Here is a 20915-nt window from a genome sequence, read left to right as displayed (position 1 = left end):
TGGGGTGTTGAGTTTTATAAATTCTTTATATGTTTTGGACACAAGTCCTTTCTCAGAGATGCCATTTGGAGATATCTTCTTCCATTCTGTAGGTTGCCTTTTAGTTTTCTTGATTGTTTTCTTTGCTGTGCAAAAGGTTTTTATATTGGTGTAGTCCCAATAGTTTATTTTGGTTTTGTTCCCTGGCCATAGAGACATATCTAGAAAGAAGTTGCTGGGGCTGATGTCAGAGAAGTTACTGCCTGTGTTCACTTCTAGGATTTTTATGGTTTCAGGTCTTATATGTTGTCTTCTATCCATTTTGAATTTACTTTTGTGTGTGTGGTATAAGAAAGTCGTCCAGTGTCATTCTTCTGCATATTACTGTCCAGTTTTCCCAACACCTTTTGTTGAAGAGATATTATTTTTCCTTTTGGATATTCTTTCCTGCTTTGTCTGGGATTAATTGACCATATAATAGTTGTGGGTTCTATTCTGTTCTATTGATCTATGTGTCTATTTTCGTGCCATTAGCACACTGTTTTAATCACCAAACCTTTGTAATATAATTTGAAGTCTGGAATTGTGATGTCTCCAGCTTTGCTTTTTCACTGTTGCTTTGGCTGTTTAGGGGCTTTTGTGGTTTCATACACATTTTAGGATTATTTGTTCTAGCTCTGTGAAAAATGCTTGTATTTTGATAGGGGTTGAGTTAAATGTCCTTCGGATAGTAGAAACATTTTAACAATATTTGTTCTTCCAGTCTGTGAGTACTGATTGTCTTCTCATTTCTTTGTGTCATTTCTGTTTCTTTTATCAGTGTTTTATAGTTTTCAGAGCACAGATCCTTCACGTCTTTGGTTAGGTTTATTCCTAAATATCTTATTGTTTTTGGTGCAGTTGTACATGGGACTGATTCCTCAATTTCTCTTCTGCTTTATTATTGGAATATAGAAATGCAGCTGATTTCTGTATGTTGATTTTCTTTCCTGCAATTTTACTGAACTTGCTTATCAGTTCTAGCGTTTTTGTTTTGTTTCTTTTTTTTTTTTTTTTGGTGGAATTTTTGGGTTTTCTGTGTATAGTATCATGTCATCTGCAAATAGTGAAAGTTGTACTTCTTCCTTGCTGATTTGGATGCCTTTCATTTCTTTTTGTTATCTGATCACTGCGGCTAGGACTTCCAGTACTATGTTGAATAAAAGTGAGAGTGGACATCCCTGTCTTGCTCCTGACTGTAGAGGAGAAGGTCTTAGTTTTTCCCCATTGAGGAGGATATTAGCTGTGGGGTTTTCACGTATGGCCTTTATAATGTTGAGGTATGTTCCCTCTCAACCTACTTTCATGAGAGTTTTTATCATGAATGGGTATTGAACTTGGTCAAATGCTTTGTCTGCATCCATTGAAATGATCATATGGTTCTTAACCTTTCTTTTTTAAAAAAATTTATTAAACATTTATTTATTTTTGAGAGAAAGAGACCGAGACGAGCAGAGGAGGAGCAGAGAAGAGAGGGAGACACAGAACCCAAAGCAGACTCTAGTCTCTGAGCTGTCAGCACAGAGCGAGATATGGGGCCCAAACCCACAAACTGCGAGATCATGACCTGAACTGAAGTTGGACACTTAACCAATTGAGCCACCCAGCCACCCCTTAACCTTTCTTTTCTTAATGTGATGTATCATGTAGATTGATTTGCAAATATCGCAACCCAGGAATAAATTCCACTTGATTGTGGTGAATGATATTTTTCATGTATTTTTGGATTTGGTTTGGTAGTATTTTATTGATAATTTTTGCCTCCATGTTCATCAAGAATGTTGGCCTGTAGTTCTTTTTTTTATTTTTAAATTTTTTCTTGGTTTATGTAGTTTAGAGAGAGAGAGAGAGAGAGTGGGAGCGAGCATGAGTCGGGGAGGGGCACAGAGAGGAGACACAGAATTCGAAGCAGGCTCTAGGCTCTGAGCTGTCAGCACAGAGCCCAACACAGGGCTTGAACTCATGAACTATGAGATCACGACCTGAGCCGAAGTCGGCACTTAACCAACTGAGCCACCCAAGTGCCCCTAGTCTGTAGTTCTCTTTTTTAGTGCTTTCTATGTCTGGTTTTGGTATCAGGGTAATGCTGGCTTCATAGAATGAATTTGTAAGTTTTCCTTCCTTTTCAGNTCTTTTTTAAATATTTAGTAGAATATACCAGTGAAGCCATCAGGTCCTGGAATTCTGTTAGGAGGTTTTTGATTACTGATTCAGTTTCTTTGCTGGTTATCAGTCTGTTCAAGTTTTCTGTTTCTTCCTGTTTCAGTTTTGGTAGCTTATATATTTGTCGGAATTTATCCATTTCTTCCAGGATGTCCAGTTAGTTTGCATATAGTTTTTCATAGTATTCTCTTATAACTGTTTGCTTTTCTGTGATATTGGTTGTTCTTTGTTGTCTCTCATTTGTAATTTTATTTATTAGTGTCCTTTCTGTTTTCTTTTTGATAAGTCTGGCTAGAGGTTTATCAATTTTATTAATTTTTTCAAAGAAATAGTTCCTGGTTTCACTGATTTGTTCTGTTGGGTTTTAAAATTTTTTTAAATGTTTGTTTAGTTTTGAAGGAGAGAGAGACAGAGCATGAGCAGGGGAGGGGCAGAGAGAGAGGGAGACACAGAATATGAAGCAGGCTCCAGGCCCTGAGCTGTCAGCACAGAGACCAACACATGGCTTGAACGTGCAAACTGTGAGATCATGACCTGATGAGCCAAAGCTGAATGCAGGCTTCATTTGTTCTTTTTCTAGCTCCTTTAGGTGTAAGATTAGGTTTTTATTTGAGAGTTTTCTTGCTTCTTGAGGTAGGCCTGTATTTCTACATACTTCCTTCATAGGATTGCTTTTGTTGCATCCCAAAGGCTTTGGACCAGTGTGTTTTAATTTTCGTTTCTTTTCATGTATTTTTAATTTTTTTCTTTGATTTCTTTGTTGACCCATTGTTGTTTGGTAGCATTATTGTTTAATCTCCATGTATTTGTGATCTTTCCAGATTTTTTCTTCTTGACTTCAAGTTTCATGGCATTGTGGTCAGAGAACCACATGGTATGAGTGGTATGATTTCAGTCTTTTTTTGTATTTGTTGAGGCCTGTGTTGTGACCTAATATGTGATCTATTCTGGAGAATGTCCCACGTGCCCTTGAAAGGAATGTATATTCTGCTGTTTTGGAATGGTATGTTCTGAGTGTATCTGTTAAGTCCATCTGGTCCAATGTGTCATTCAAAGCCATTGTTTCCTTGTTTATTTTCTGTTTAGGTGATCTGTTCCTTGATGTAAGTGGGATGTTAAAGTTCCCTACTATTAGTGTATTATTATCAATTAATTCCTCTATGTTTATTGTTAATTGTTTTAAGTATTTAGGTTCTCCCATGTTGGGTACATCAGTGTTTACAATTGTTAGATCTATTTTTGGGAGAGAGAGAGAGAGAGAGATCATGTGCTTGAGTCGGGGAGGGATGAGGGGAAGAGAGAGAAAGGGAGAGAGACAGAGAGAGGGAGAAAATCTTAAGCAGGCTCCATGCTGAGCTTGTGTAACTTAATCTCACAACTGTGAGGTCATGACCTGAGCCAAAATCAAGAGTTGGATGCCTAACTGACTGAGCCACCCAGGTGCCCCCAATGGTTAGATCTTATTGGGTTGTCCCCTTTATTATGATGTAGTGCCCTTCTTAATCTCTTGTTACGGTCTTTGTTTTAAAGCCTACTTGTCCAGGATAAATGTTCCTACTCCTTCTTTCTTTTTACATCCATTTGTGTGATAAATTTTTCACTGTCCCTTCACTTTCAATCTGCAGGTGTCTTTAGGTCTAAAATGAGTCTCTTGGGGACACCTGCATAGCTCAGTCAGTTAAGCATCCATCTTCAGCTCAGGTCATGATCTTATGGTTCCTGAGTTCGAGCCCCATATTGGGCTTTGTGCTAACACCTCAGAGCCTGGAGCCTGCTTTGGATTCTGTGTCTTCCTCTGTTCCTCCCCTTCTCGCACTCTCTCAGAAATAAATAAAGATTAAATAAATAATAAAATGAGTCTCTTGTATTGGGTGCCTGGATGGCTCAGTGGGTAGAGCATGTGACTCTTGATCTTGGGGTTGTGAGTTCAAGCCCTACAGTGGGTGTAGAGATTACTGAAAAAATAAAATCTTCAAAAAGTGAGAAGTAAAATGAGTCTCTTGTAGGCAGCATATAGATGGTCTTGGTTTTTTTTATCCATTCTGACACCCTATGTTTTTTGATTGGAGTTTTTTGTCCATTTACATTAGAGCAATTATTAATAGATATGTATTTGTTGCCATTTTATTTCTTGCTTTGTCATAGTTTGTGGAGATTTTTTCTGTTCCTTTCTGGTCTTTGTCACTTTTGGCCTTTCCATTCCACTCAAAGCGTCTCCTAAGTATTTCTTGCAGAGCATGTTTAGTGGTCACAAACTCTTTAATATTTGTTTGTCTGGGAAATTCTTTGTCTCTCATTTTGTTCTGAATGATAGCTTTGCTAGATAGAGTATATACTTGGCTGCAGATTTTTCCCACTCAGCACTGTGAATATATCATGCCTGGTCTATTTACATTCAGAGTAATTATTGATAAATATGTGTTTTATTTGTATTACTTGTTTTGTGGTTGTTTCTGGAAATTTTCTCTGGTCTTGTCTTTCATGTGTTGCTAATTTTCTTTAAAATTGTTCTTAATGTTTGTTTATTTTGAAGGAGAAAGAGACAGTGTGAGAAGGGGAGGGGAAGACAGAGAGGGAGATAGAGAATCTGAAGCAGGCTCCAGGCTCTGAGCTGTCAGCACAGAGCCCAACGTGGGGCTTAAACTCACGAGTCATGAGATGATGACCTGAGCCGAAGTTGGATGCTTAACCTACTGAGCCACCCAGGCACCCCCATTTTGCTAATTTTCTTTTAGTGATATATTTGGATTTCTTTTTATTCTTTGTATGGTTATTAGTGGTTTTTGATAGAAACTTACCAGTAGGTTTGTGTATAACATCTTCTGCAAATAGCAATATATATTGATGGTCATTCTGGTTTGAACCCATTCTTTTCTTGTCCCCACATTTTAGGTGTGTTACTATATTTTATATCCTTTTTTGTGTGAGTTCCTTCACTGATTTTTTGCAGAAATATTCTGATTTTACATAAATATTTTTTACTGCTTTTGTTGTGTTTCCTGCCCGTATACTGTCACTTTTGGGGGTTTTGTTTATTTAACTTCTTTTTAAATGTTTATTTTTGAGAGAGAGTCTGAGCACAAGTGGGGGACGGGTAGAGAGAGGAAGACACAGAATTCAAAACAGGCTCCAGGCTCTGAGCTGTCAGCACAGAACCAGACATGGGGCTCAAACTCACGAATGGTGAGATCATGACCTGAGCCAAAGTTGGACACTTAACTGACTGAGCCACCCAGGCACCCCTTTTAAGTTTTTTTTTTTAATTTATTTTGAGAGAGAGTGAATACATGCAAAGGTGAGGGAGACAGAGAGGGATAGAATCTGAAGCAGGCTCCATGCTGTCAGTGCAGAGCCTGATGCGGGGCTCAATCTTATGAACTGCAAGATCATGACCTAAGCTGAAATCAAGAGTCGGATGATTGGGGCACCTGAGTGGCTCAGACAGTTAAGCAGCCAACTTCTGCTCAGGTCATGATCTCATGGTTCCTGAGTTCAAGCTCCACATCATGTTCTGTGCTGAAAGCTCAGAGCCTGCTTTGGATTCTTTGTCTCCCTCTCTTTCTACCCCTCCCACGCTCACGCTCTGTCTCTCCCAAAAATAAAAACATTTTTAGAAAAGATTCAGGGGCACCTCAGTGGCTCAGTCAGTTGAGCGTCCAACTATGGCTCAGTTTATGCTCTCACAGTTCTTAGGTTCAGGCCCCACATCAGGCTCTATGCTGACAGCTTGGAACCTGGAGCCTCCTCTCTCTGCCTCTCCTCCACTCTCACTCTGTCTGTATCTCTCTAAAAAATAAATAAATATTTTAAAAAAGAGATGATTAACAGAGCAACCGNTTTATTACTTTTGTGTTTCCTATCTCTATATTGTCACTTTTGGCCTCTCCTTTCCACTCAAAGGCTCCCCCTTAATATTTCTTGCAGGGCTGGTTTAGTGGTCACATGCTCCTTTAGTTTTTGTTCAGAAAACTTTTTCTCTCCTATTCTGAAGGATAGCCTTGCCAGATAGAGTATCCTTGGCAACAGATTTTTCCATTCAGCAATTTGAATATATCCTGCCACTCCCTTCTGGCTTGCCAAGTTTCTGTTGATAAATCAGCTAGCCTTATGGATCGTCCCTTCTAATTAAGGACTATTTTTTTATGATTTTATTTTTTCAATTAGCAATAATCGCGCCTCGGATAAACCTCATTGGCTACGATACTGCCACTGCGCAAAGCTATGATTTTGTGTTTTAACTAACCTCTACACCCAACCTGGGGTTTGAACCCACAACCCTGAGGTCAAGAGTCAGATGTTCTACTGACTGAACCAGCCAGGCACCCCTTAGGACTTCTTTTGTCTTGCTGCTTTTATGATTTTTTTTCTTTATCAGTATATTTTACACATTTAGTTACAATATGTCTTGCTGTTGACCTGCCTTTGTTGATTTTGATGGGAGATCTCTGTGCCTTGTGGTTATGGATGTCTGTTTCCTTCCCCAGATTAGGGAAGTTTTCAGCTATTATTTCTTCAAATAAATTTTCTGCCTCCTTTTTTGTCCTCTTCTGGGACTCCTATAATGCAGATGTTATGTTTGATGGAGTCACTTTGAGTTCCCTAATTCTGTTCTCATGTTGTATAATTCTTCTTTTTCTTCAGCTATATTACTTTCCATTAGTTTGTCTTTTGGGTCACTAATTTGTTTTTCTGTTTCTTCCAACCTGCAGTTCATTGCATTAGGGGTGTTTCTGATCTCATTTATTGTATTCTTCATCTCTGATTGATTTGTTTTTCACTCTTTCATCTCTTTGGTAAGCATCTCACTGATGTCGTCTATTTTTTGTCTCAAACCCAGTGAATATCTGTATGATTGTTGCTTTAAATTATCCATCAGGCATATTACTTATATCTGTTTTGCTTAGATCTCTGGCCATGGCCTTACCTTGTTTCATTTGAGATAAATTCCTTTGTCTTCATATTTTGTCTAAGTCTCTGTCTTTTTCTGTGTGTTAGAGAAGCCAGTTATGTCTCCTGCTCCTGAAAGTAATGGTCTTATGAAGAGGCCGTGTAGTGCCCAGGGCGTGGTGCTTTAGGGGGTGTCTGTGGTGTGTGCTGCCTGTATCTGCTCTTATGTTCTGGCTGCTCTGTCCTTCCAGCCAGTCATCTGCAGAGGCTCTCCTTGCCTGCTGTGAACAGTGTTAGGTCACTGGCCTGAATGTGGTGAGTTTTAACTAGTTGTGCTCTGGTTTTCTTGTTATTTTATTTTTTTAGTTTTTTTCTTTTTTTTTTTTTTACATTTTTTAAATATTTGTTTATTTCTGAGAGAGACAGAGTGCGAGGAGGGGAAGGGTAGAGAGAGAAGACACAGAATCCGAAGCAGGCTTCAGGCTCTGAGCTGTCAGCACAGACCCGGATGCGGGGCTCAAACCCACAAACCACAAGATCATGACCTGAGCCGAAGTCGGATGCTTAACCGACTGAGCCACCCAGGCGCCCCTCTGGTTTTCTTGTTAAATGAGACTTGTCACCACCTTCAGTAGAACTGAGGCCCTGCAGAACTCTCTGGTTGGGAGACATGGTATGGACAGGGGTTTGTGCTGATCTTCAGGAGGAGGGGCTTGCCGTGGTGAGACTGAGGCCGACCTGACTGAGAAGGGCAGTTCCACCTGAAAGCAGGGGCGCGGAGCTTGGTGTAAGCAAGCTAGGTAGTTAGTGTCGGTACTCTGCTGCTTCCCACAGATGGCTCTGTGTGTGCTGATGGGTGGGGGGTTGAAATGGTGCTTGCTAGCTCCTTTGTTCCTGAGGAGGTATCTCCGTGAACACTGCCTTTCAGAGATGCCCTCCAAGAAGAGTGAATAATCTCCCTACTGTGTTTCCCAGGCATTGAGCTTATTTTTGTATATGGTGTATGAAAGTGTTCCACTTTCATTCTTTTGCATATAGCTGTCCAGTTTTCCCAGTACTATTTATTAGACTGTCTTTTCCCCATTGTTAATAGTCTTGGCTCCTTCATTGTAGCTTAATTGACCATATAAGTGTGGGTTTATTTCTGAGTTCTCTATTTTGTTCCATTGATCTATGTGTCTCTTTTTTGTCCCATTACCATACTATTTTGATTACTACACCTTTGTAGTATAGTTTAAAGTCAGGGAGCATATCATCTAACTGTTCTATCTCAAGATTGCTTTGTCTCTTGGGGATGTTTTTTGGTTCCATACAGAAGTTTAGGATTATTTTTTCTAGTTCTATGAAAAATGTCATTGACATTTTGGTAGGGATTACATTAAATCTATAGATTGCTTTAGCTGTGGCATTTTAACAATATTATTTCTTTAAATCTATGAGCATGGTATGGTTCCATTTTATTGTGTGTCGTCTTCAATTTCCTTCATCAATGGCTCCTGGTCTTCAGAATCCATTCTTTCACATCCTTGGTTAAATTTATGCCTAGGTGTTTTATTCTTTTTGGTGTACTTGTAAATCTGATTGTTTTCTTGGTTTGGTTTTAGTGTATAGAAACACAACAGATTTCTGATTATTAATTTTGTGTCCTACAACTTTACTGAACTTATTTTAATAGTTATTTGGTGGCATCTTTACGGTTTTTAATATAATAGCATGTCATTTGCAAATAGTGACAGTTTTACTTCCTATTTAGATGCCTTTTATTTCTTTTTTTCCCTGAATAATTACTGTGGCTAGGCCTTCGAGTATTGTGTTGAATCAAAGTGGTGAGTGGACATCCTTGGGTTGTTTCTGATCTTAGAGGACAGGCTTTCAGCTTTTCACTGTTTAGTATGGTATTGGGTGTGGGCTTGTCATATCTGGCCTTTATTGTGTTGAGATACATTCTCTGTATACCCACTTTGTTGAGGGTTTTTATCATAAATGGATGTTGAAGTTTGTCGGATGCTTTTTTTGATGTATCACATTGATCGATGTGTGCATGTTGAACCATTCTTGTATACCTGGAATGGATCCCACCTGGTCATGGGGTATGATCCTTTACATGTTATTATTGACGTTGAATTTGGTTTGCTAATATTTATTTGAGGACTTTTGCATTTATGTTCATCAGGGATACTGGTTGGTAATTTTTTTTTGTAGTGTCTTTGGTTTTTGTATCAGGGTAATGCTGACTTTGTAAAGTGAGTTTGGAGATGTTCCTTCCTCTTCAAGATTTAGAATAATTTGAGGAAGCCAACTTGACCTGGACTTGTGTTTATTGGGAGTTTTTTGATTACTGATTCAATTTCGTTATAAATAATTGGTCTATTCAGATTTTCTTCATGATTTAGTCTTAGGAAGACTAGGAATGTGTTTCTAGGAATTTGTCCATTTCTTCTAGGTTGTCTGATTGGTAGTGTATAATTGTTTATTGTATTCTCTTATTATCCTTTTTATTTCTGTGGTATCAGTTGTAATTTTTCCTCATTTGTTTCTGATTTTATTTGGGCTCTCTTTGAATCTGGCTAAAGATTTGTTTATCTTTTCAAAGAACCATCTTTTAGTTTCATTGATCTTNTACTAACTTTGGACTTAATTTTTCTTTATTCGCTTAAGTGTTAAGACAGATTGTTTATTTGATGTTTTTCTTGTTTCCTGAGGTAGACCTGAATTGCTGTGAACTTTTCTCAGAACTGCTTTTGCTGTGTTCCAAAGATTTTGGAACATTGTGTTTCCAGTTTCATTTGTCTTAATGTTATCTTTTGATTTCTTTTTGATTTGTTCATTGGTTGTTTAATAGCCTGTTGTTTAGTCTCCAAATGTTTGTGTTTTTCCATTTGTTTCTTGTAATTGATTTTTAGATTCATAGTGTTGTGGAAAAGATGCTTGATATGATTTCAGTCTTGTTAAATTTATTAAGACTTGTTTTGAGATTTAACACATGGTCTATCCTGCAGAATGTTCTCTGTGCACTCGAGAAAAATGTGTATTCTCTTGTTTTTTAATGTTTATTTATCTTAGAGAGAGATAACACAAGCAGGGGAGGGACAGAGAGAGAGGGAGACACAGGATGGATCCGAAGCAAGCTTCAGGCTCTGAGCTGTCAGCACAGAGCCCGACGCGGGGCTTGAACTCATGAACTGTGAGATCATAACCTGGGCAGAAGTCTGAAGCTTAACCAACTAAGCCACCTAGGCACTCCTCTATCCCTTTACTTTCAGTCTGAGTGTGTCCTTAGGTTTGAGTCTCTTGTAGGTAGCATATAAAAGGGTTTTTTCCCCATTCATCCACCCTTTGTTATTTGATTGGATCATTTAGTAGATTTACATTTAATTATGGATAGGTGTGTACTTTTTGCCATTTTGTTAATTGTTTTCTGGCTGTTTTTATGGTTCCTCTCTGTTCTTTCTTCCCTTGTGGTTTGTTTTCTTTAGTGTTATGTTTAGATTCCTTTCTCTTTTTATGTATTTACTGTAATTTTTTCTTTGTGGTTACTGTTAGGTTCAGATACAACATGTATGTAACTCATTTTTGAATTGACAGTAAATTAATTTAAAAAATTTTTTTTATGTCTTTATTTTATTTTGAGAGACAGAGAGCAAGTGGGGGAGAGGCAGAGAGAGAGGGAGACACAGAATCCGAAGCAGGCTTCAGGCTCCAAGCGGTCAGCACAGAGCCCGACGCGGGGCTCGAATCCACGGACTGTGAGATCATGAAGTCGGACACCCAACCGACTGAACCATCCAGGCGCTCCGACAGTAAATTAATTTTGAACACATTCCAAAGCTTTACATTTTTAATCTTCCCTTCTACATTTTAGATTTTTGATCTAAAATATCTTTTTATATCTTTTTATGTTTCTCTTAACTAATTATTTTCCATTAATTTTACTACTTCTTTACCCTTCATACNAAGTAGTGCCTTTTCTTCTTAGCTTAGAAAAGTCCCTTTAACATTTCTTGTAAGGCCAGTTTAGTGGTGAATTCTGTTAGATTTGCGTATCTGGAAACCTCTTAATCTCCTTCAATTCTGAATGATAACCTTAATGGGTAGAGAATTCCTGGTTGGCAGTTTTTCCCCTTTTAGTACTTTGACTATGTCGCTCCACTCCCTTCTGGTCTGGAAAGTTTCTGCGGAAAAGCCTGAAAGCCTTATGGGGTTTCCTTTGTATGTAATATGTTGCTTTTCTCTTACTGCTTTTAAGATTTTTCTTGTTATCCTTGGGGTGCCTGGATGGCTCAGTCGGTTGAGCCTTTGACTCTTGGTTTTTGCTCAAGTCATGATCTCATGGTTCATGGGTTTGAGCCCCACATCAGGCTCTGTGCTGACAGTGTGGAGCCTGCTTGGAATTCTCTCTCTCCTCTCTCTGCTCCTCCCTGCCTCGTGCATCTGCATGTACCCTCTCTAAATAAATAAATAAATAAACTTTAAAAAAAAGAGATTTTCTCGTTATCCTTAACTTCTACCATTATAATTGTGTAATGTGTTCTGGTGTGTTTTTCTTTAGGTTCGTCTTATCTTGAACTCTCTGGGCTTCTTGAACTTGGATGTCTGTATCCTTCCCCAGGTTAGGGAAGTTTTCAGCCACTGTTTCTTCAAATAATTTTTCTGATCCTTTTTCTCTTCTCCTTCTGGAATTCCTACAGTGCAAATATTACTCTGCTTAATGTTGTGCCAGTGGTCCTTTAAGGTATCATTACTTTTAGTTCTTTTTTTTAAACCTTGCTGCTCTTTCTGGGTGTTTTCCGTTTGCTTTGTCTCACTGTTCTCTGATTTGTGTTTCTGTTTCATCCATTCACCTTTGAACCCCTCTACTGTATTTTTCAGTTTAGTTATAACTTCCGTTTGGTACTTATATTTTTTTCTTTTTGTTGAAGTTCTTACTGTGTTCATCTGTTCTTCTGAGATCAGTGAGCATCTTTATGACCATCACTTTGAATCCTTTATTGGAGAGGTTGCTAATCTCTATTTCATTAAGGTCTTTTTCTGAGGATTTACCTTCTTATTTGGTTCAGAACATATTCCTTTGTCTCTTCGTTTTGCCTGTTTCTCTGTTTGTCTGTATATATTAGGTAAAACAGCTATCTCCCTCAGTCTTGAGGGAGCAGTATTGTGTAGGAAGTGTTCCATGTGTGTAGGAAATGTTCCATGTGGCCCAGAATTCTCTCTTGGCCACCAGAGTCTGGCACTCTATGGGTGTCCCTTGTGATAGGGCCATAGCCGCTGTGTGGGGAGGTCAGGGCTCAGGGCATGTGGCTGGGCTGCTTCATGGGGAGAGTGGGATTCAAACTGTGTGCCCATCCATTGTGGCTTGGGCTCTGCATGGGGAGGGCAGGGCTCGGGGCATTCGCCCTCTCCCATTTGCAGCTTAGCCACTATGTGGGAAGGTAGGGATCAGCTCATTGACCTGGCCTGTTTGCACCTTGGCCGCTGAGCAAGGAGAATGAGGCTTGGGATGGTCCCCTGTCCTCCCTGTGGCTTGGTCTCTGAAAAGGTTGCATGGTGCTTAGGGTACTTGCCCAGCCCTATTGTGGGTTAGGCACTTTGCAGGAGGGGTGGGGTGCTAGCCCAGCCCAGTTACGGCATGGCATGGGCAGAGCATGCCCTCTGGTGCTAGTAAGCACCAAAAATGGTGCCTGTTGGTTTCATCACCATCAAATTAGGATGAGATTGCTAAAATGCCAGTGCCTCCATCCCCAGATAAAGTCCTTGTAAGTTCCTGCCTCTGTGGCAGCTGCTTTGAGTGGGACCTACAGTTCTGTGATTCTCCTGATCTTAATCCCCATTGGTTGTCAAAACCAGACATTTTGGGGGCTTATCTTTCTGATGCTGGCCCCCAGGGTTGGGGGTTGCTGAAGTGGGGCACAATCCCTTTACCCTTTGAGTACAGTTCCGTATTTTTGGGATCCCTTCTGATTGTGGGGTTACCACGTCTGGGGTGGGTTTCCAGGCAAGACTCTGTCATTGCCTCTCCTGCCCTTGTCAGTGTGTCTCCTTGTCTTTTGTTATGGAGGCGCTGTTCATCTAGTTCTCAGGTCCTTTTTGGAGGAAAATTATTCCGTATATAGCTGGAAATTTGTTGCATCCACGGGAGGAGGTGATTTCATGGTCTTCCCACAGGGCCACCTTGAACTCCTCTCTCTTGCAGTTTCCTGATGTTAAGTATCTTTATATGTACTTATTTGTTATTTATGTATCTGTTTTGGCTTAATATCTTTCTTTTGCCTTTTTGTTTTTATTTTTTTATTTTTTACTTTTTTTAATGTTTATTTACTTTTGAGAGAGAGAGACAGAGACAGAATCTGAAGCAGGCTCCAGGCTCCAAGCTGTTAGCACAGAGCCTGACACAGGGCTTAAACTCACAAGTGAGATCGTGACCTGAGCCGAAGTTGGACACTTAACTGNCGCGGGGCTCGAACCCACAAACCGCGAGATCATGACCTAAGCGAAAGTCGGACGCTTAACCGACTAAGCCACCCAGGCGCCCCATCTATTTTGAATCTAAGTTTTATATATATTGGAGGTATTTACCAGTGTTCTTTTTTAATGCATATTTATATCCAGTTGTTCCAGCACCGTTTGTTGAAATGGGAACCCCCATTTTCCATTGAACTGCCTTTGTACTTTTTTAAAAGATTATTTATTCATTTTTGAGAGAGAGAGTGTGGGAACTGGGGAGGGGCAGGGAGAGAGAATCCCAAGTAGGCTCTGCATTGTCAGCATGGAGCCCAATGCGGGGCGTGAACCCATAAACCATGAGATCATGACCTAAGCCGAAATCAAGAGTTGGACACTCAACTGGCTGAGCCACCCAGACACCCCTGCCTTTGCACTTTTGTCAAAAGTAATGTTTAAATATAAAGAGATAAAGTACGTTTAATTATATGTGAAATGCAGTTTATAAATGAACAAATTGCATTATCACAAAGTGAACACACCATGTAGTCACCCTCCAGGTCAAGATTAAAACAACGAGGGGTGCCCGGGTGGCTCTATCAGTTAAGTGTCCAACTTTGGCTCAGGTCATGATCTTATCGTTCGTGGGTTCAAACCCTGCATCGGTCTCTGTGCTGACAGCCAGCTCAGAGCCTGGAGCCTGTTTCAGATTCTGTATCTCCCTCTCTCTCTGCTCCTCCTCTGCTCATGCCGTCTCTCTTTCTCTTAGAAATAAATAAAACATTAAAATAAATGGAAAAAAAAGAGAAAAGATTAAAGCATAACGAAGACCTCTGAATCCCTATTCTTGTCCTCTCCCAAGCAGAGTCACCCTCCTGACTTTTAACATCATGGATTGGCCTTGCCTGTTTCCATACTATTTTTAAACAGAATCATGCAATGTGTATTCTAGTGTCTGGATTCTTTTGTTCATCAGTACATCTGCGAGACGTCTGTGTTGGATGTGCAGTTGTAGTTCATTTATTTTACCACCCAGGATCCCGTTGAGTAACTGTGCCACAGTTTACCCATTGTGTTGTTGAGGGACATTTGAATTTTCTCCACAATTTCATTTTAGAAGTAGTGCTTCTGTAAATATCCCTGTACTTGTTTTCTAGAGCATATGGACATGATTTTCTTTAAGCTGTATACCTAGAAGTAAATTCTACTGTGCTGGGTCATAGTGTATGGAAATCATTAACTTTAGTANTGCCAGTTTATATTCCTACTAAGTATGTGAGAGTCCTCATTTCAACACAATCTTATGATATTTTAGTCTGCTTAATTATAACCTTTCTAGTGGGGGCGTAGTAGTGTCTCAGCATGACTTAAAATTTCATTTATCTGAGTGCTCATTGGGTTGAGTATGCTTGAATGGTTACCTGAGTGCTAAGGGGGCTAAGTACATTTTCTTATATTCATAGGTCATTGAGGTTTTCTTTTTTTTTTAATTTTTAATGTTTTATTTATTTCTGAGAGAGAGAGAGACAGCACGAACATGAGAGGGTCAGAGAGAGAGGGAGATACAGAATCAGAAACAGGCTTCAGGCTCTGAGCTAACTATCAGCACAGAGCCCAACGCGGGGCTTGAACCCACGAACCGTGAGATCATGACCTGAGCTGAAGTCGGACGCTTAACCAACTGAGCCACCCAGGCACCCCGAGGTTTTCTTTTTAGTGAAGTACATATTCATATCTGTTCTCTGGTTTTCTGTGTTNGAAGCAGGCTCCAGACTCTGAGCTGTCAGCACAGAGCCCAACGTGTGGCTCAAACCCACAAACTGTGAGATGGTGACCTGAGCCAAAGTCGGAAGCTTAACCAACTGAGCCACCCAGGTGCCCCCCACCCTTTATCACTTTTGAGTGTCTCAGATAATCTCCCATTTAAAGCTTGCCTTTTACTGTTGTACTTAAAATTTTTTTTAAATGTTTATTTTTGAGAGAGAGAGAGAAAGAGAGTGCAACCAGGGGAGGGGCAGAGAGAGAGGGAGACACGGAATCTGAAGCAGGCTCCAGGCTCTGAGATGTCAGCACAGAGCCTGATGCAGGGCTCAAACCCACAAACCATGAGATCATGACTTGAGCCAAAGTGGGATGCTTAACCATCTGAGCTACCCAGGCTCCCTGGACAGTTTTTATATTTAAATTCCAGGTAGTTAACATGCAGTGTAATATTAGTTTCAGGTGTACAATTTAGTGATTCAACATTTGGATACAGCATCCAGTGCTCATCACAAGTGCACTCCTTAATCCCCATCACCTATTTCACCCATCCCTGCGCCCACCTCCCCTCTGATAACCATCAATTTGGTCTCCATAGTCGAGTCTTTCTTGACTTGCCTTTTTCCCTCTTTTGTTTTCCCCTTTCCTTGTTCATTTTGTTTTTTAAATTCCATGTATGTCATATGGTATTTATCTTTGACATATTTCACTTAGCATAATACTCTCTAGTTCCATCCATGTTGTAAATGGCTAGATTTTGTCCTTTTTTATGGCTGAGTGATATTCCGTTGTATATATATACCACATCTTTATCCATTAATGAGTCAGTGGACATTTGGGTTCTTTCCATAATTTGGCTGTTGTTGATTATGCTGCTATAAACATCAGGGTGCATATATCCCTTCAAGTTAGTATTTTTGTATTCTTTGGGTAAATAGCTAGTAGTGCAATTGCTGAATCATAGAGTAGTTCTATTTTGAGCTTTTTGAGGAACCTCCATACTGTTCTCCAGAGTGGCTGCACCAGTTTGCATTCCTACCACCCTTGGTCCATATCCTTGCCAACACCTGTTATTTCTTGTGTTATTAATTTTAGCCATTCTGATAGATGTGAGCTGATATCTCATTGTAGTTTTGATTTGTCTTTCCCTGACTGTTGTGCTATTAATCTTGTAACATTTATAAAGCTTTTTCTTTATGAGTAGCTCTTTGCATATCTTGTTTTAGAATTCTTTCCCTACCCCAGGACTATGAAAACATGTTCCTTTATTGTTTTCTAGCCACCTTATTGTATTATCTTTCACATTAGATTAACAATTTATCTGTAGCTGGGTTTTGTGTATTGTGAGTTAGTGGTTTAGTGTGATTTACCCCCCTCCCCGTATAGATATCCAGTAATCCATCCACATTTATTTGAAAAGATCATCCTCTCCCCATTGCTTTGCAAGGCCAACTTCGTCATTACTCAGGTATCCATACACATTTGGATTCTTTTTAAAATATTTAATGTTTATTTATTTTTGAGAGTTGGGGGATGGCAGGAGAGGGAGACACCAGAATTTGAAGCAGGCTCCAGGCTCTGAGTTGTCAGCATAGAGCCCAAATCAGGGTTCAAACTCATGAACTGTGAGATCATGACCTGAGCCAAAGTCAGACGCATAACTGAATGAACAACCCAGGTACCCCTGGATTCTGTTTTTAGTTCTATTGGACTATTTGTCTATCCTTGTGCAAATAACCACATTTTCTTATGTATATTCCATATACTTAGAGAATATCCCATATAGTTAATGGAGTAGTTTTTCTACCATGATCTGTGATTTTCCAACATTGTAGGCATCCTGTATTAAGTCATCATCATGAATTGGGAACCCAGTCAGAAGTTCCCTACATTTCAGCCTCATCACCCAGTGGTCAGTATTTTAGAATAAAAGGAATGTGCAATTACAGGGACTCGTGACATTTGAGGATGTGGCTGTGGATTTCACCCATGAGGAGTGGCAATACCTGAACCCTTCACAGAAGTCTCTGTACAGAGAAGTAATGCTGGAAACCTATAGCAACCTGGTCTCTGTGGGTAAGAATGGCTTCCTCAGGTAACTTCGCTGTTTGTGATTATTGTCTCTGACAGAGGGCCTCTCCTTTCTCAATTTAGATAACTTGTGAGACCTCTGAACTGCTTGAAAAGTTTGACATTGAATTCCGGGGATCAAAGTTCCTTTTCCCCCTTTGCTTTCCTGATAGGGTGTTTGTGAACTCAAAACCCAAGTGAAATGGTTTGACTTGACCGTTGTGTCAACTGATAGGTCTCTTATGCTGCTCCACACTCCACCTTCCTCTTTCTCAGAGGCTCTGAAGACCAAGGAGGTGTCACTGTCATTTCTCATTATTAGCAGGGCATCAGGTTACCAAACCAGACCTCATCCTCAAATTGGAGGTAGAAAAGCCGTGCCTGGCAGAGACAGAAATCTCAACTTGGGGCTTTCCAGGTAAGTGGGATCGACTCAGACAATGGGGACATGAATGCCACCTTGTCACCCAGGGGTAAGGGCCTCTGAAAAGGCTTTCAGGAAGGTCTTGAGAAAGGTTATGACCATTTGATGTTGTTAGACAGGGACATGACTACCTCAGACATAAGACTGACACCCTCGCCCCTGTCCCACACTCATCAGACCCCTCCCCTTAAGTTGGTGCTCATCCACACATGTCTGTACAGCTCCTTTTCCTGGCATAGAAGAGTCCTGTAGCTGCCTGTCCCCACCCCCAAGCCCTGCCATTTCTCCCATTCTCATTTCCCTTGCTGCCTTATCTGAAGCCAGGCCCACATTAGTCACAGGCCTAGGAACAAAGGCCCTAATTCCATATTGGATTACCTGATTCCATTCAGTTTAGATATTCCTATCACATTTGCTTTCCTAAAACATCTTGATTATCTTTTTTAATTTTTTAATGTTTTTATTTATTTTTGAGAGAGAGAGACAGCATGAGCAGGGGAAGGTCAGAGAAAGAGGGAGACACAGAATCTGAAGACAGGCTCCAGGCGCTGAGCTGTCAGCACAGAGCCCGATGCAGGGCTCAAACCCACAAACCATGTGGTCATGACCTGAGCCAAAGTCGGACGCTCAACTGACTGAGCCACCCAGGCGCCCCTATCTTTTTTAAAAAATAGTTTTATTGAGATATAATGCACAGACCATAAAATTCACTCTTTTGAAGTCTACAGATTCAGTGATTTTTAAGATATTCACCGAGTTGTGAGACCATCACCACTATCTAATTCTAGAACATTACATCACCCCGAAAAGAAGCCCTTACCCCTTATCAGTCAGTCTCCATTTCTGCCTTCTCCCAGCCCCTGGCAACCATTGATCTTCTTTATTCCTCTATGGATTTTCCTGTTCTGGAGATTTCATATAAATGGAACCGTACAAAATGTGGCATGCTCTCTCTTGCTCTCAAAAATAAATAAACTTAGGAAATAAAAGCAAAAAAAGAGGACAGGAATCATTTGTAGGTTATAAGGAACAAGAATCCAAGTAGCTATAAGCACACCCAGCACCTACATGCTGATTTCTCAATACCATTCCCCACTAAAGGGAATCAAAGATCCTTGAGAAGCTGCTGATCTGAAACAGGGAAAGTACAGTGTGAACCGAGAGAGAGAGAGAGAGAATGAATCCCAAGCAGGCTCTGTGCTCTCAGCACACAGCATATCATGAGGCTTGATCCCATGAATCATGAGCGCATGACCTGAGCCAAAGCCGATTGTTGGATGCTTAACCAGTTGAGCCACCTCAGGCGCCCCTCCCCTTTTATTTATTTATTTTTTTAATGTTTTTTGTTTATTTCTGAGAGAGAGAGAGACAACATGAGCAAAGGAGGGTCAGAGAAAGAGGGAGACACAGAATCAGAAGCAGGCTCCAGGCTCTGAACTGTCAGCACAGAGCCCAGCACGGGGCTCGAACCCACGAACCATGAGATCATGACCTGAGCTGAAGTTGGACGCTTAACCTACTGAGCCACCCAGGCGCCCTACTTGTATTTTTATAAAGTAACTGGTTGTCTTAGTTTCCCACATTCTGGACTTTGCTAAGCCCCTTACGGTGTTATTTAACATATTCCTCTGTCCCTTGTTTTTCTTATAAATTGGTGGTTAGATTTTGAAGTTTGATCAGATTCAGGGTTTTATTTTTTTCTTTTAGCAAGTTTACTTCCTAGCTGGTATAACATCCTTCCATCAGGAGGAGTGGTTGTCTATTGTGATTCCGAGTTATCGGCAATTATTGCTTAGATCCGTTAATTCATTAATGTTTGCAAAATGGTGATATTCTGTCATTCCTTCTTTGTTGATTAGCTGGAATATTTCANTCCCTTGTTTTTCTTATAAATTGGTGGTTAGATTTTGAAGTTTGATCAGATTCAGGGTTTTATTTTTTTCTTTTAGCAAGTTTACTTCCTAGCTGGTATAACATCCTTCCATCAGGAGGAGTGGTTGTCTATTGTGATTCCGAGTTATCGGCAATTATTGCTTAGATCCGTTAATTCATTAATGTTTGCAAAATGGTGATATTCTGTCATTCCTTCTTTGTTGATTTTCTGGAATATTTCAATAAAGAGGATTGCCTTCATCTATTATTGGGTTAATATGTTAGTTCCATGAGTTCCATATGAGTTGCATGTGTTTTTCCATTTATTTGCCAGTTTTAAAAATAAGGAGTTGGTTTTAAAGCATCATTGAAAAGGTGACTAATATGTCCTTTTTGAGTATCCATGTTTTATGCTTTAATCCACTGCCTTATTCTTACTGTGAGTCAAGCTGCCCTGTCTCTGGCCAGTGGGAACACTTTCAAGGTGGATCCTGAGTCTTTGCTTCTTCCTTGCTTTCTGTTGTTATAAGATGTTCCAGGCTCATTTTATGTATTTCCCATCTCTGGCCTGGAATCAGCCATTTCTCCAAGGATCCCTGTTTTTTGGTGGCAAGTAGTGTTTTGAGACCACAATTTGGACATTATGGAATTGTTTCTAGGCCTTTTTATTGACAGACCTAGGAACTATGTAAAAAAAAAGATTTTAAAGAGAAAATATATCATGTATTCAAATTGATATTTCCAAATCAAATTCTGGGCTTAAAGGTTTTTACTTTGTTAATGTTAACATCCGATGGTAATATTGTTAATATTATTCTGAGACTGCTGAATGTCTATACTGGTTTCAATTAATTGAGGTATTCTCACGTTGGTCCCATTGAGAATCAAGACTTTTCAGCATGGTTGTTTGGAAATACAGATGAGGGTATAATAGATTATTATTATGGAAGCCTTTTAAATTCAGTTTTATGATTATATAAAATATTGACTTGGTTCCAAAGTCAAATCTAGAAAAACAAGGTAAAACTTAAAGAAGTTCAGGGGCACCTGGGTGGCTCAGTCAGTTGAGCGACTTCAGCTCAGGTCATGATCTCGCAGTGTCAGGCTCTGTGCTGACAGCTCAGAGCCTGGAGCCTGCTTCTGATTCTGTGTCCACCCCCCCCACCTCTGTTCCTCCCTTGCTTGCACTCTATGTCTCAAAAATTAGAAAATGCTAAAAAAAAATTTTTTAAATAAAGTTCAGCTTCTTTCCCTCTATCTCATTCTCTTCCTTCTTCCCATA

The 20915-nt window shown here is 40.0% G+C and overlaps 1 protein-coding gene and 1 non-coding gene across 2 annotated transcripts in view; one reads left to right on the top strand and one right to left on the bottom strand.

The window, feature by feature from the left end:
- The window catches only part of ZNF182 (zinc finger protein 182), a 30045-nt gene that overhangs the window by 4564 nt on the left and 4566 nt on the right, over nt 1–20915 (top strand). Inside the window, exons 4-5 of the mRNA XM_077752936.1 lie at nt 17217–17343; nt 17660–17755. Of these exons, the coding sequence (XP_077609062.1) occupies nt 17217–17343; nt 17660–17755 (223 nt within the window). The remainder of the gene's footprint in view (nt 1–17216; nt 17344–17659; nt 17756–20915) is intronic.
- LOC144222490 (U4 spliceosomal RNA) lies at nt 6265–6402 on the bottom strand. The gene has a single exon (XR_013332407.1). It is a non-coding gene; the product is annotated as a U4 spliceosomal RNA (small nuclear RNA).

Source organism: Crocuta crocuta, unplaced genomic scaffold (assembly GCF_008692635.1).
Source record: "Crocuta crocuta isolate KB4526 unplaced genomic scaffold, BGI_CrCroc_1.0 scaffold943, whole genome shotgun sequence".
NCBI lineage: Eukaryota > Metazoa > Chordata > Mammalia > Carnivora > Hyaenidae > Crocuta > Crocuta crocuta.
The sequence above is the reverse complement of the archived record's forward strand: the minus strand, read 5'-3'. Positions and strand labels throughout refer to the sequence as shown.